We start from the raw sequence: 14,094 nt of genomic DNA on the forward strand, positions 1-14,094 counted from the left end.
TTTCCAGTCCTCCCTGACCAGCTTGCTGCTGATTGGTCGACTCAAGTGATTCCACATCCTGATTGACTGAACACACCTGGTTTAGGTTCTCAGTATCAAGCAGAGCAGGTATAGCGAAAAACATGCAGGGTGGAGGCTCTTGGACCAGTGTTGGCCAGCCCTGATTCTAATTTCTCTTTTATAAAGTTTAATTATTGGACAAGTATTTGTTTTGTTTATATTTCCCCCAAATTTCAATACAATACTGGAAGCATGGAAGATTTAAGGTTGAATACAAAATATGCTAGCACTTTTTGCTTGGTTTTCTTTTGGTTCTGTGGATTATTCCTATAGAATTTTTTATATATATTCAACATGTGGTTTTCAATTAAGCTGGTGGTCAATAATGGCTCCAAGGCACTTTGTTCCATAAACATGTTCATTTTCTATTTTATTCAAATGAAATGTTATATTGTCCTTTGCTTTTTCTGCAACAAAAACTGTAAATTCTGTTTTCTTTTCATTTAAAAGTAACTTAACCTTAAACCACTTTTTAAATCTAACCCACTCCCTTTTTATTTCTACAATTAATTGGAAAATATGACCTGAACCTGAACTTGAAAAACATAAATTCATATAATCTGCAAAAATAATAAGCTCTAAGATTTTACTTTAAATGTATTGTGTTAAATAAAAGTGCATTTTATAACTCCATGCATACATATATACATAAAGAGTAATGTATGGTAAAGGATTACTTTGAAATACCAGTGATAAATCATTGTAATGGATTACAAGTTGAAAGTGACCTGTGCAAAATTGCAGATCAGCAGTTTTCTGAGGTGCCCACAAAGAGGAGGAAATTTACTCATTTTAGACTCCTTTACATGCAAAATGCCACGATTTCAGGCGTGACGCTGAGCCTGGGACGCCTCATGCTGGGTCAGCCGGATCTGCATCAGAGGCCAGACACATTTGGGTCTGAAGAGCTAAAATCTTTGGTGATGGGTGACTTTGAGAAGCATAATTTTTTTTTCTTCTCCTATGGCACATAGCGGCTAGGCAGCCCCCTCCCTCTGCAGGCTCGCCCTTTCCTGGAGTGCACCAGCAACTTTGATCCCCATTTGTTAGTCAGACGCAGCGTCTCACTTGCAGGATTTAAGAAATCAATCCAAACTGGTTAACCACATGGCAGCCCCCCCCCCCCCCCCCAGCCCTTTCCTGATGTGAAGCAGCACACACACCTGCTCACGCACACAAGATAAATCAGACTGAAGGGTGTGTTTATGGCCGTTCACGCAGCAGCCTGTGTTAACAGCCTGAACGCAGCGTTTTATCTGGCTGTGCCCCCCCACCTCGACCCCCCAACATAGCTGAAACGGATCTGTTCTGTACTATGGGACTGCAGCAGTATATGATGGGCATTAGGGAGGAGGGGGAAGGGGTGGAGTAAATGAACTGCTTCTTTTGGGAATTGCGGGGGGGGGGGGGGGGTGCTGGACAGGTGCTGACAGAGAGAAATGCACTTTCCCTCTGATGCTCTGTATAGGGGGGGGCAGGTGACATATTTCCCCCTGTGGGAGAGGAAATAAGGGAAAGTAGAAGAGGTTGGCTCCGTACTGAGAAATGGACTAAACCATCCTTGGGGGGTTGCAGAGAGCCCCAGAGGCTGGCAGCTTTTTTTTTCCACCTGTCTACACAGCTCACTGTTGCATGCTTGTGTATTTGGGGGGGGCATGTGCGTGGGCGGCACACAGGCAGTCCTGATTTCGCATACCTGACACTTTCAAATATATCCTCTGTAACGATCAATGCCGACCCCCCTCCCCTCCCAGCAACCATTCCAGTAGAGCCCCATTTTCAACGGCTGCCATCACTAATAATTCCTGCACCCCCACTCAGTTTCCTACCCCAAGCCCAGTCCATCACGTTACAGAGAAGCACTGAGCCTCAGTCTTTGCTCACCGAATGGAGAGGTGGGGACACAGTTTTGGGGAGGGGGTCCCTGCATGCTAATGTTTCCACATCAAGCCACTTCCCGGATGGCTGCATCAGCTTGCTGCTCAGCTTTTATAGCTTCACGGGACAGGGGTGGAATAAGTGGAAACCCATAGAAATCCTCTTCATAAATGTCTGGAACAGCTCCAGTAGTCACTGATAAAGACTCAATCAGGGCGACATTGCAGAGAGGAGAATCGGATTTTGTTCTCAGCAGACAACTATTACAGATGGCATCTACAACATCAGGAGGAAGTTCTCCCACGTCGCCGGTCTGACATTGCTGCTCAGTTAGGTGCTGAACCAGCTCTGGTTCTTGGCAGGCTTGGTCCTCATCTACTGCTCCCTGATGAGCACGTCTTGACAAAGCATCAGCATCTACATTGTGACGACCAGCACGGTACTGCAGTTTGAATGAATACGTGGAAAGCGCAGCTAACCATCGATGACTGGCAGCATCAAGCTTAGCTGAGGTCAAGACGTAAGTCAGGGGGTTACTATCTGTGACGACAGTGAAGCTGGCACCATAGAGGTAATCATGGAACTTTTCTGTTACGCTCCATTTTAAAGCCAAAAACTCCAACTTATGAGCGGGGTATCTTGACTCACTCTGAGACAGACCTCGACTGGCGTACGCTATCACCCGAAGCCTTCCTTCTTGCTCCTGATATAAAACAGCCCCCAACCCTATCGTGCTTGCATCTGTGTGCAGTATGTAAGGTTCCTTGGGGTTGGCAAATCCTAGAACAGGTGCAGAAGTGAGTTTGGCAATGAGGGATGTAAACGCATTCTGGCAATCTGGAGTCCATCTCTCACCAAATGAAAGTTTTGGGTCCAAATAATTTCCAGCTTGACCCTTTCCTTTGATCTTTGCACGGACTGGTGGATATCCTCGTGTGAGATGGTTAAGAGGTTTGGCTATGGTGGCATAATCTTTTATAAACCGTCGATAATAACCGGCGAACCCAAGAAAAGACCGTAATTCTTTAAGATTACGGGGAACTGGCCAGGATTTCAAGGTGGAAATCTTCTCTGGGTCCGTTTCCACTCCTCTCTCAGACACTACATGACCTAAATACCGCACATTTGTCTGAAAGAATTTACATTTATCTGGTGATAGTTTTAGACCAAATTCCTTTAACCTGTTTAACACACAGAGGAGGCGTCTTTCATGCTCTTCAAGGGAAGCGGAAAAAACTATCAGATCATCAATAAATACGAGAACTTCACGTAGATGTAGATCACCCATACACTTTTCCATCAGCCTCTGAAATGTGCTTGGGGCATTCGTTACTCCTTGAGGCATTCTGTTCCATTCCCAAAATCCAAGTGGAGTGACGAAAGCGGTCTTCTCCTTATCTTCTTCAGCCATCTCTATTTGATAATAACCAGACTTCAGATCTAATACACTAAACCATTTAGAACCATGCAGAGCCGCAAATGACTCCTCCAAATTGGGTAAAGCATAGGCATCTTTAATGGTCTGTATATTCAGCTTCCGGTAATCAATACAAAGCCGGACATCACCAGTCTTCTTACGGACCACCACGATTGGAGAAGAGAATGAAGACTCAGATTCTCTTATGACTCCAGCTTCAAGCAAATCCCGTAGATGGTTCCGGACTGCTTCCAGATCCTTTGGATGGATGGGACGTGCACGATGCTTGAAAGGTGTTTGGTCCAGTAACTTAATGTGATGTTTTACTTTGCTCGTACAGCCAAAATCCAGGTCATGTTGAGCGAATACCTCTGGCATGTTGTTCAACTTTGCTGTTATGCGGTCCTTCCATTCAGGGGTAATGGGTGAGTCCTCAAAGTTAAACTCCATAACAGTCTTTTCTTTGGCTGTAGGGGCAGCAACTTGCTGTGACAAAACAGTTGGCGAGTCACACACGTCACCGATGATTGATAGGGCTGGAATTAAAATGTCTTGCTTGGATTCGTTTTTTAGGATGACAGGAACTTTATAGGGTGAATGTTGCGGAAGAGTAATTAGGCAACTTTGTACACAGAGTCCACCAGGCAAAATGGAAGAAGGGTGCTCAATGATTGCCCATTTACTTGTAGATGTAGCATCCATCTTAGCAGAACCCTCTAAAACCTTTGTTTGCCCTGCCTGAATAAGCACAGGGGTTGGACTCTGCAACCGCACAACTCCAGTTTTTCTTGCTTGGGTTTGGTTATGACGAAGTTCTAAAGATTTCAGAACCACTTTGTACCCATATGCTTTAGGCTGGTAGGTATTACAGTCGCTGTCCAGATATTTATGATACAAAACTTCAAGGGTGTTCATCCCGATCAGTACAGGGCTTGAAGTATTTGCGTGTACATCTGGGACTATCAACGCTAAAGTTTGAACCTCAAACTCAGCTCCAAGAAAATCCGAAGGAAAAGTTATGGTGGTTTCTACATATCCTAAATATGGCACAGACTGTCCTGCTGCACCCTCCACTTCCAGAAGGTGGTCCAGAGACTTCACAGGTTGATTTGTCAACAGTTTATTGTAAACAGAAACAGGAATGGTGGTTACTTGAGATCCAGTGTCCAATAAACAACAACACTGTGAACCAGCAATGTTCAACATAGCAGTACACTTTGAACCGATGAGCCCTTTTGGAAACAACGTCTTCTTGGAACTGGACTGAACTGCACACTGAACATGATTTTTCTTGTTGGGACTTATATGACTTTTGGCTCCCATTTGTCCCACAACAGGCACCAATTTTAGTTTAACGGCTTGGATGAAAAAGTGCTTTGGTGCTTTTGGGCGAACTGCTTCTTCTTCTTAGCCACTAGTGCAGGGTTTGATTCATTTTCACACTGTGGTCTTATATGTCCGTCTTCGCCACACCTAAAGCAGTAACCTGGTTTGGGCTGAGACGGTGGTGGCTTCTCTGATTTTCTTGTTTGTTTTGAATACGCCTGGTTCCTGGGTCCTGCTGATGGTGATGTGGACTGATTAGCTGTTAGCAAAGCTAATTGCCGTTGGACATCAGCCAATTGTCGTGCGAGTTGTTGCGTGATATTGGTCAACTGTGCTACAGCTCCCTCCTCTTTAGTGCTGCGTGCAAACTGAGCATGGGTTGAAACTTTTTGCTTTGTTGCTCCCAGATGTTGCTTCATGCGAAGAGCTTTTACAGCTTCCCTGTCCTCTTCAGTTCGCAAAAGCAATAGCAACTCTGCGAAGCTTGGTGGTTGGGTCTTCTTGTGTTTCAGGTTGAGTTCTGAGATTAGGTTGTCATCCCAGCATCCTCGACAAAACTGATTAAGAAGATGGCGGGGAATATCAGCTTCTGCAGCTCCTCCTCTCTTCACTGCAGAGATGAGTGCCACTTGTAGTCTTTGGAGATAAGAGGATGGTTTCTCCCCAGCGTTTTGATAAGTGTCCATGAATTTTGCAAACAGTTCATCTCCGTCCTGTACGGTGGCATAGGCGGAGTCTAGAGTTTCTAGGAAAATGGCAGGCAGCATATCAGAACTCAGATGTTTAATGATGTCTACAGCAGGGGGTAGCAAACTGTCAATGATCTTTCTTGATCTTTGGAGATCAGACACAGCAGGATCTCTCAACATTACATCTACTGCCGACCTCCAAGTTTCATAGTCTGTTTCATGGGTTGGTCTAGGAGTCCTTCCTGAAAAGGGCTTGAGTCTTTGGTAGTGTGTTGACTCCTCACTTTTCACAATGTGCTCCACAACGTAACGTTGGACCTCAGGTGGATTAAGATTCAGACCGGAGGCAGATGGATGTGATGGTGTTGGCTGTGCAGGTCGACCCTGTTCCAAACTCGGAATGGCTGGGTTTTGTTCTCCAACATCTGGTGGTGGGTTATCTAGTTGCCCGCTCACTGATGATGCCATGGATTGAGTGTCCATGGGTTGCTCCTTTATCTGTGAAAGAGGCTGAAGAGCTGCAACCGAGTCACCAATCTGAGTCATCATGGCGGTTAGGACCTGAACATAATCCTTGCCGGTTAACCGGGCTAAATCTTGTAGTTCAGACAGATACGAAGTTGTTTTTAGTTTTGCAGCTTGCGTTGCACAGACAGTTGCCAACTCAGAAATACAAAATGAAGAAGTTTGGTCTTCAGAAACCAAAGTATAAGGTAGTATGGGCCGTAAAGCTTCTAAAGCTGAACCTGAGCAATATTCAACCACAAGCGTTTCATTGAAATCTGAAGCCGTGTCAATAATTACTTTAAACTTGTTAATTTTCCCGTAAGACTTCAGAAAGTCAAACACTTCCTCATTGTCAGTAGTGACAGTGATACCTTGTACCAAAACTGCATTGGGTATTTTAATTCCAAAATTCAAAAAAACCTCCATGACAAAAAAAATTACCTCTTCTCAATGTCAGGTGATTAAACATTCAACCAGTCCTCCTAGCTAGCTCGCCAAGTTTTTACTATGTAGCATGTATGTCTTACATGAACTTTACAAAGTTGGTTTTAATTAATTTGGGCTAGTTTGGTTCGACTCATGGAGGAATGTGAATGTTTAAAAACAACAGACAAGACTTGAGTTGCTAATGTAAATGTATTTACAATATACAGTGAATACAAAAATCACAATATATACAACAAAGGATTTTTTTTAGTCCAGAGGATGTTTTCTGTTGTTTTGTCTTTCTAGTTCTTAAGGCGTCCGTTAGGCCTTATGAAAGAGTTTTTATAGTTCTCTTTTGGAAAAACGAAAAGAAAGAAACACTCCAGCTGATTTGTTGGATGAGAAGGGGGTTAGTTCCTACCGCACTGGCAGTGAAGAGGGCAGAATCCAAGTCAGGATCGGGGCTCCTTTTTAGCTCGCCATCTGCAGAGGATTTATCCTCTTTTTTCCTTCTGGGAGTGGTAAAAAACTCCCTGATAAACAATTCTGTCCAGTGCTCAGGTTGAGCATCCAGTAAATTGGTCTGCAAGACGACCAGTCTTGCGACCTGGCCTGTTAAAACAGGGTCAATAAATAAATAATAATTTCCTTTGATCAAAAGAAAGCATATTCCCACAACCTCCTTAATTAACATAATAAACAAATGCATATGCAATTCATAGTCAAGAGGAAATTACAAAATTATTTTAAGTGCATAATCGATAGTTGTACAACATTTCCAAATTCTATTTCAATGTAGATGATCATCAATTTCATTTCAACGAGTACTCACAATTTATATTTCAACATTATTTATCAAGCAGAAAAATAGTTCATTTTAACCACATCCAATTATAAAAAACAATTCATTTAAACTGGCGCCCGCGCCAGCTGTCTCAATCATGGCTGCACTCACCAGTTCACTTTTTGTTCAATTGTGCAGATTTAAATCCCGGCTTCAGATGATGAACGCCGATCTGCAGCAGCGGTACACAGCCCAGCTCCCTCGTACTTGCAACCTGTCAGTGCTTTGACAGGTCTCCCAAGAACGAAAGCCACGTCAACACTGAACTTATAGTCTCGCGGTATTTGCACAGCGCAAGGGAACCGGCAAATTTAAAGTGACAGTGCAGAATTTTACTAGGAGCGACAGCGCAGTATGATTTAAAGTGATAGCGCAGAATTTCATCGGGGTTACATGGGGCTTTATGACAGAACTCGAGCAGATGGAGGGAAAATCAAGAGTGATTATCCAGAGGATGTTTATCCACGCCCATACTGCTACAACCTGACGGTTTCCGCAACCCAACTGCTCCCCTCTTCAGCCCTCCAGTGGGTGGCAGTGTGCTCTGTTCTGATTGGTTTGCTATCCAAAGAAACTGAGAAAGACAAGTGTTCAGAGAAAGTGTTGCATTTATGCTGTGATCTGTCTTTCAAAGTACATCGATGTTTGCAGTTTGCTTTGTGTTGAGATTTATTCTGAGTTGTACAGAAAGGATTGCTCAAGCGCAGTTCGCATGCACCCAGAATCCATGGTGTCCGTCACTTTCTGATATAGGGGCTCTTATTTTCTCACAAAACTTCTGTTTTATTTTTGGACCCCACTCACAGCTCGCAGCTTGTCTGTCTGGCACCAAAGAAGGGCTTTCGGGTGGTTGTGGTCGCCCTGGTGCCGTCGCTGGGCCCTTACTGCTGCCGTTCCTTATAGAGGTGTGCCATGGCACCGGCCCCTGGACTCCAGAACAGGGGACGTGATCTGGCCTCCTGCTGGAGTAAACGCTGCCACCTACTGAATTGGCCAATGTGTCACCAAGAGTTTGAGCAGAGGCAGGGGTGGCAGGCTCCTGTGGTGCTGTCAGCAAGGCCCATGTTGGCTTGGTTGACTTAACTGTGTCTCTGATGGAAGGAGTCTGTAAACAAATGTTTGTCTAATTTATTTCTGTGATGGATGATACTTCTTAACCACAGAGAGTTATTAAACTGCCCCCACCTCTTCCAGAATTTTGGCAGTCCTTTTATGCGTGCACACTCACTTCAATAAAAAAGAAAAAACTTAGTATAAAATCGTTTTAAATGGCGAGAAGAGATTTTCATGAAGGTCTTTCAGCAAATTAAGACAAAGTCCCCCATAAATGTCATTTAGAAACAATAAATGAGGAGTTAAACTTAATCAAATAAAAGGTAATAAAGTTTTAGGTATTCCTTGGTACATCTAGGACCCCCAGAGGTGTCTATTGACTTGCCTGAACAAATTACCATAAAGTATCAATCTTTCCTTTGCAGGGATCAGTCGTCCTGGTCCCTTTGCTAAAAAACGGCCACAAAGCATGATGTTTCCACCCCCGTGCTTTACAGTAGCTATGGTGTTCTTTGGATGCAACTCAGCATTCTTTATCCTCCAAAAACTATGAGTGGAGTTTTAAATCAAAAAGCTCTATTTTGGTTTCATCTGAACATAGTACATTCTCCCAATCCTCTTCTGGATCATCCAAATGCTCTCTAGCAAACTTTAGACGGGCCTGCACATGTCCTGGCTCATCAGACACGTCTGGCACAGCAGGATTTGAGTCCCTGGCGGCATGGCGTGTTACCGATGGTAGCCTTTTTTTACTTTGGTTCATGCTCTCTGCAGGTCATTCCCTTCCCCTTTGTGGTTCTGGGATTTTTGCTTACCATTCTTGTGATCATTTTGACCCCACCTGGTGAGATCTTGCAGAAAATCCCAGATCGAGGGAGCTTATCCGTGGTCAACAAGAGAGATCTGAATAGGCCAATTCAGGACCTGGAAATCCCTCTTACGAAGTCTTTCCTTCGTTACCCGGGCTGTGTGTTTGGGATCCTTGTCATGCTGAAAGTCCCAACCACGTTTCATCTTTAGTGTCCTTGCTGATGGAAAGAGGTTTTCACTCCAAGTCTGACGATGCATGTCCCCATTCATTCTTTTTACACGGATCAGTCGTCCCTTTGCTGAAAAACAGCCATAAAGCATGATGTTTCCACCACCATGATTTACAGTAGGTATAGTGTTCTTTGGATGCAACTCTGCTTCTCTTTCTCCTCAAAACACGACGAGTAAATTTCGAAATGCTCTCTAGCAAACTTTAGATGGGCCAGCACATGTACTGGCTTTAGCGGATGAAGGTAGACTATCAGTGGTCTTGTTTGTCTTCCATTTCCTAATAATTGTTCCCACTGTTCATTTCTTCACACCAAGCTGCTTATCTATTACAGATTCAGTCTTCCAGCCTGGTGCAGGTCAACAATTTGGTTTCTGGTGTCCTTAGACAGCTCTTTGGTCTTGGCCATAGTGGAGTTTGGAGTGTGAATGTTTAAGGTTGTGGACAGGTGTCTTTTAGTTCAAACAGGTGCCATTAACACAGGTAATAAGAGGAGGACAGAGGATCCTCTTACAGAAGAAGTTGCAGGTCTGTTAGAGCTAGTAATCTTGCTTGTTTCTAGGTGAGCAAATACTTAAAAATCAGACAATGTGATTTTCTGGATATTTTTCTCGTGTTCTCTCTCATAGCTGAGGCCATACCTATGATGAAAATTAAAGGGCTTTCTCATCACTGACTAAATACTTTTTCCTCCCTGTATTTATTTTGCGATTACATAATAAAAACATTAAAAGATTGCTTGGACAAAAATGTTTCCATTCATCCCCCACCTCAGTGGGGACGAAAACATTTTTGATGCAAAGTATAGAACTTTTACTCAAATGCTGGACATCAATACCAAGTCATAGCGCCCCCTAAAGTGGTAGTCATGACAACAATCGGCCAAATTGCCCTCATGGGGAGTAGATTACAGACTGCCACTGTCATTTGTCACGCTACCAGTCAGTGTTTGTGATTATTTATTTATTTTTGCATCAGGTTTTTTTTCCCTATAGTGGCGTTTTGTTTATTAGGTCCTTAAGTATTCCCACATTTGTTGGAATGAGTCTCCTGATATTCCAGTATTTCAGGCTGCAGGGAGTTTTCTGGATGGGGTGGGAGTGTGAGTCTGCTGTGAGATGAGCATTCACACTAAATGAGAGAAGAGAAAAAGATAAAAAGATCTGATTTCTTTTTTTACAGAGGATGAAAAGATGGGAAACATCTTTGAGCTCCACGTGTTCCCAGCATGGGGCTTGTCAGGTGATGGTAGAGGGAGACTGCTGTTTTTTATGAGCATTTCTCCTTTTAGCCTCACCTTTCATCTTCTCATTGGTGTCCCAGCAGGGGTGTCTTCGGGAGAAGCACACAACTCTTCTGTTTTGCTCTTTTTTCTTGCAGACCAAAACATTCAGCGTGCATTTTGAGAACAAACCCCACAAACAAACGTGAGCTCGGCTCACATCCGGACTGCGGCTGATCACAGACTTGTTCTACCTATGCAAACGTTCAGTGACTTGGAGTGCGCGGATTAGCCTCCTTAAGCATTCGCTTTGAAACTCCGCGAGCAGGGATTTCTTTTTTGGTGATGACTGGTCTCAGCAGCTGTTACACATGGGATTAGCAGCCTCTGCCATTTACACACAAGTGAGGAAAGCAGGGAGGAGACGGAATGGCAGACTAGAGATGATGAGAAAAGACAGAAAGGGGAGAGGAGAGATGTGAAGTGAAGACAGATGATTTTAAGGAAGTCCCTCTGATATAAGCAAAGCTCACCCAACAGAAGAGGTCAGATCAGAGAAAACTTAAATGTTGTAAAAACATGTTGCCTCAACACAACTTTAGATGTAAAAAGTTGATGTACAAAAATCTGACAAAAGAAAAAGTTTAAACATAACCGAAGGAAAAAGCTACTCAAGTAGTTACAGTTTCTGTGGTTTCTGTCTCATCAGACTAAACAATATAAAGATAAATGTCAGAAATCCCCAATGGAATATTTTTAATATTTGTTAAAAAATATGAGTAAAAATGAACGTTCTCGTGTTATTGCTTTCCTGGCAATATAAATCTTAAACTGATGTGCAAAACTGAAAAAAAAGTGTCCCAACGTTCCGTTTATTTGTTCTTTTCAACTACTTTTGAACAACTTTTCAGAACTTTCTGTAGGGAATTCCAAACTGTTTGCTTGTTGTAGTGTGAACAACTTGAAACTTAAAATCCTATTTCCTCCTGTGATTTTCCTCTTTTGAAGTAGTGGGACTTTCAGATGTTTGGAGTATCCCCTCCCCGTGGCATGTTTTTGAACACTCCATATTTTAGTAAAAGATTCCTGTCAATTTGCTCAATCATTTCTCATCTTTCTGCCCCCTATAAGAAGTCTTGATCAGTTACTTCATGACCTAAAAAGAGACAACACTGCAAACCCGACCAGCAGCTCCACAAGGTTTCTCATTTGCAAAGACGAGACCTTTCAGCCCGGCCAGGCAGCGTTATTTTCAACCAGCTAAAATAAATGAAAGTCTTCAAGGCCCGAGCCACTGGGCTGTAAAAGGTGCTGATGTGATAACCACATGGATTTAATAGTGAAGGGCCTATGCAGTGTGCAATTGGGTTAAACATTAATGAACGTTTTCTTTGTATTGGATCAATTTGTTTACTAAAGCGGAGCAGAGTTGAATACGTATGGCAAACAGAACATTTTATATGTGAGCTCATCTGACGTTGAGGTTATTTGTATTTTGGTTGCAGATATGGTGTCTTTCTCAAGCAGCCTTTTTAGGAGGTATCACAATGAAATGGTAACATGTGTGTTGTCCAGTTGATGTCTCTGAGGACTTTATCCCTCAAGGACACAACGGGAAGATTAGAATTATCTGGTACAGGGAGAGGCAGACTTCTGCCAACGAGGAAACTCTATCATGGGTGTTGTTGTCTTGTTTCTCTTCCTTGGTCAGGTCTGTCTCTCAGTTGCATGATATCATCCCCCTGGTGCCTTTTTGGGTGTGAAGGCATGTCATTCATGCACCTCTGTAATTGTGTTGGTACAAGGTGTTTACAGAGTGGGTGGGGGTGGGGGGGGGGGGTGATGAGCTGATAACAGGTCTGGGCTGGAGGGCTGGAACGACATTTCCATATGAACTGCAGACTCCAGAGCATCTCCGCTATTTACTTTGTAGTTTTTAGCTCTGCTGCCTCCTGTTTTTCCCATGATGCCCTCCAACCCACAGGCCTTTCTCACATGTGTCTTTTCACCATCTGTGTTTCTTTTCTTGGAGACACAAGAGCGATTTAGTGGAATAAATTAAAGTGGGACTTTTGTTGAGTCCACCCACAGGCCAATAAAAAAGCGAAAAAGAAAAAGACCCCCCAAAAAATACCCAAAATCTGAGCTTTGATCAAATTAATTACACCAGCTGATTTAAAAAAAAAAAAGAAGTGAACTTGACTCCCCCAGCCTCCAGTGGACATCTGCGGAACTACAACTTTTGACACCTGGTTGCCTGAAAACTCAGAAACAAACGGTGCTTTTCTTTTTTTCACTTTTCTTTCTTGTCAATAAAATTTGCATGATAGTGATTTGACAGTTAAACACCTTTGAAAGTCCTGTTTGATCCATCATAGCATTTCAATGCACAATCCAACCTTTTCTGGTAGCTTTGTGCATTCAGTATACGTATCTGGCCCACCTTTTGCTTTTAGCTTAACCTGCTTGGAGGGTGGAGAGAGTGTGCATTTAAGACTCACATACAGACACTATCTCTTCCCTGCAAAAGTGGAGTTGGCCACAGAAGGGCAGACTCTTCACAGGAACGTGCGTCTCGGCTGAAAGAAATAGGAGGCACACGTGCAGAGACACTCGCCATCTTGGTTGTTTGTTTCCAGAGCTCTGGGACCATTTAAAGCAGAGTTAAATTGAAGACGGGGCTAATCTGAAGTTGTCAGGAAACAACAGATCCGCCCGGGCCTCTTCTGGCTATAGGCTACACCTAGCTGCCCTTATGCACACCACCTCTGTGCTTTATTTCATGCCTCATGGTTCCATGGTGCCCACTCCTACATGCCACAATGACTGTTAATCCGACACTTGATATGCACATGCTCACTCAATTCTGATCTTGTTCTCCTTGTTTGTTTCCCCCGCTTCCCACTGTTTACTCAATGCTTCCCTTGTCTCTCTCTTGCAGGATGGGTATTACTCCCACCGCCCGAAGGAGAAAAGTCGAATTGACAGTAACAACGAGAACTCTGTGCCCAAAGACTTTGAGAACATAGACAACAGCAACTTTGGAGCACGCTCGCAGCCACACAGACAAGCTCCCAGCAGTAAGCAGCAGGAGCATCTGCAGGAAAAGACCCACACTCAGCAGCAGACCTGGAGAGACAGTTCCCCCAGCCTGGGACGCAGCTCAAACGAGGTTCTGCCTGTGGGCCACCAGTCCCTGGCAGCCGGAAACAGCACCTTACCTCCTGGCGTCATGGTGGAACCACAGAGACACTACCATGCCTCCCAGGCCCAGCACGTTCAGCCACAGCACAGGCATCAGCACCCCCACAGGAAGCAGGCCACTGCAGCCACAGCGGAGGTGACGTACAACCAGCCCCCCAAGTGCGAGATCAGTGGGAAGGAAGCCATTTCTGCTCTGTCCAGAGCTAAGAGCAAAGACTGCCGGCAGCAGATTGCTGAGGTGTACTGCAGGCACAGGGAGGGGCGCTTAATGCCAGAGAAAGTCACTCGGTACTGCCCCCTGGAAGGTAAGCACCCCTTAATACCCCGGTGAGTGGGTAATGTGAAGGTAACGTCCCGTAAGATGTACATTGATCAAAATTTCATCAAAAATGACATTCCCAACCCTGAAATGTGGAGCATTTTTCAGAC

At 44.0% G+C, this 14,094-nt stretch overlaps 1 protein-coding gene across 1 annotated transcript in view; it reads left to right on the forward strand.

The window, feature by feature from the left end:
* LOC100049390 (xylosyltransferase 1) overlaps positions 1 to 14,094 on the forward strand; it is a 116,297-nt gene that overhangs the window by 51,972 nt on the left and 50,231 nt on the right. The window contains exon 2 of the mRNA XM_004066196.4: positions 13,403 to 13,970. Coding sequence (XP_004066244.1) covers positions 13,403 to 13,970 — 568 coding nt within the window. The remainder of the gene's footprint in view (positions 1 to 13,402; positions 13,971 to 14,094) is intronic.

The sequence above is a fragment of the Oryzias latipes genome, chromosome 1 (genome assembly GCF_002234675.1).
Source record: "Oryzias latipes chromosome 1, ASM223467v1".
In the NCBI taxonomy this organism is placed as follows: domain Eukaryota; kingdom Metazoa; phylum Chordata; class Actinopteri; order Beloniformes; family Adrianichthyidae; genus Oryzias; species Oryzias latipes.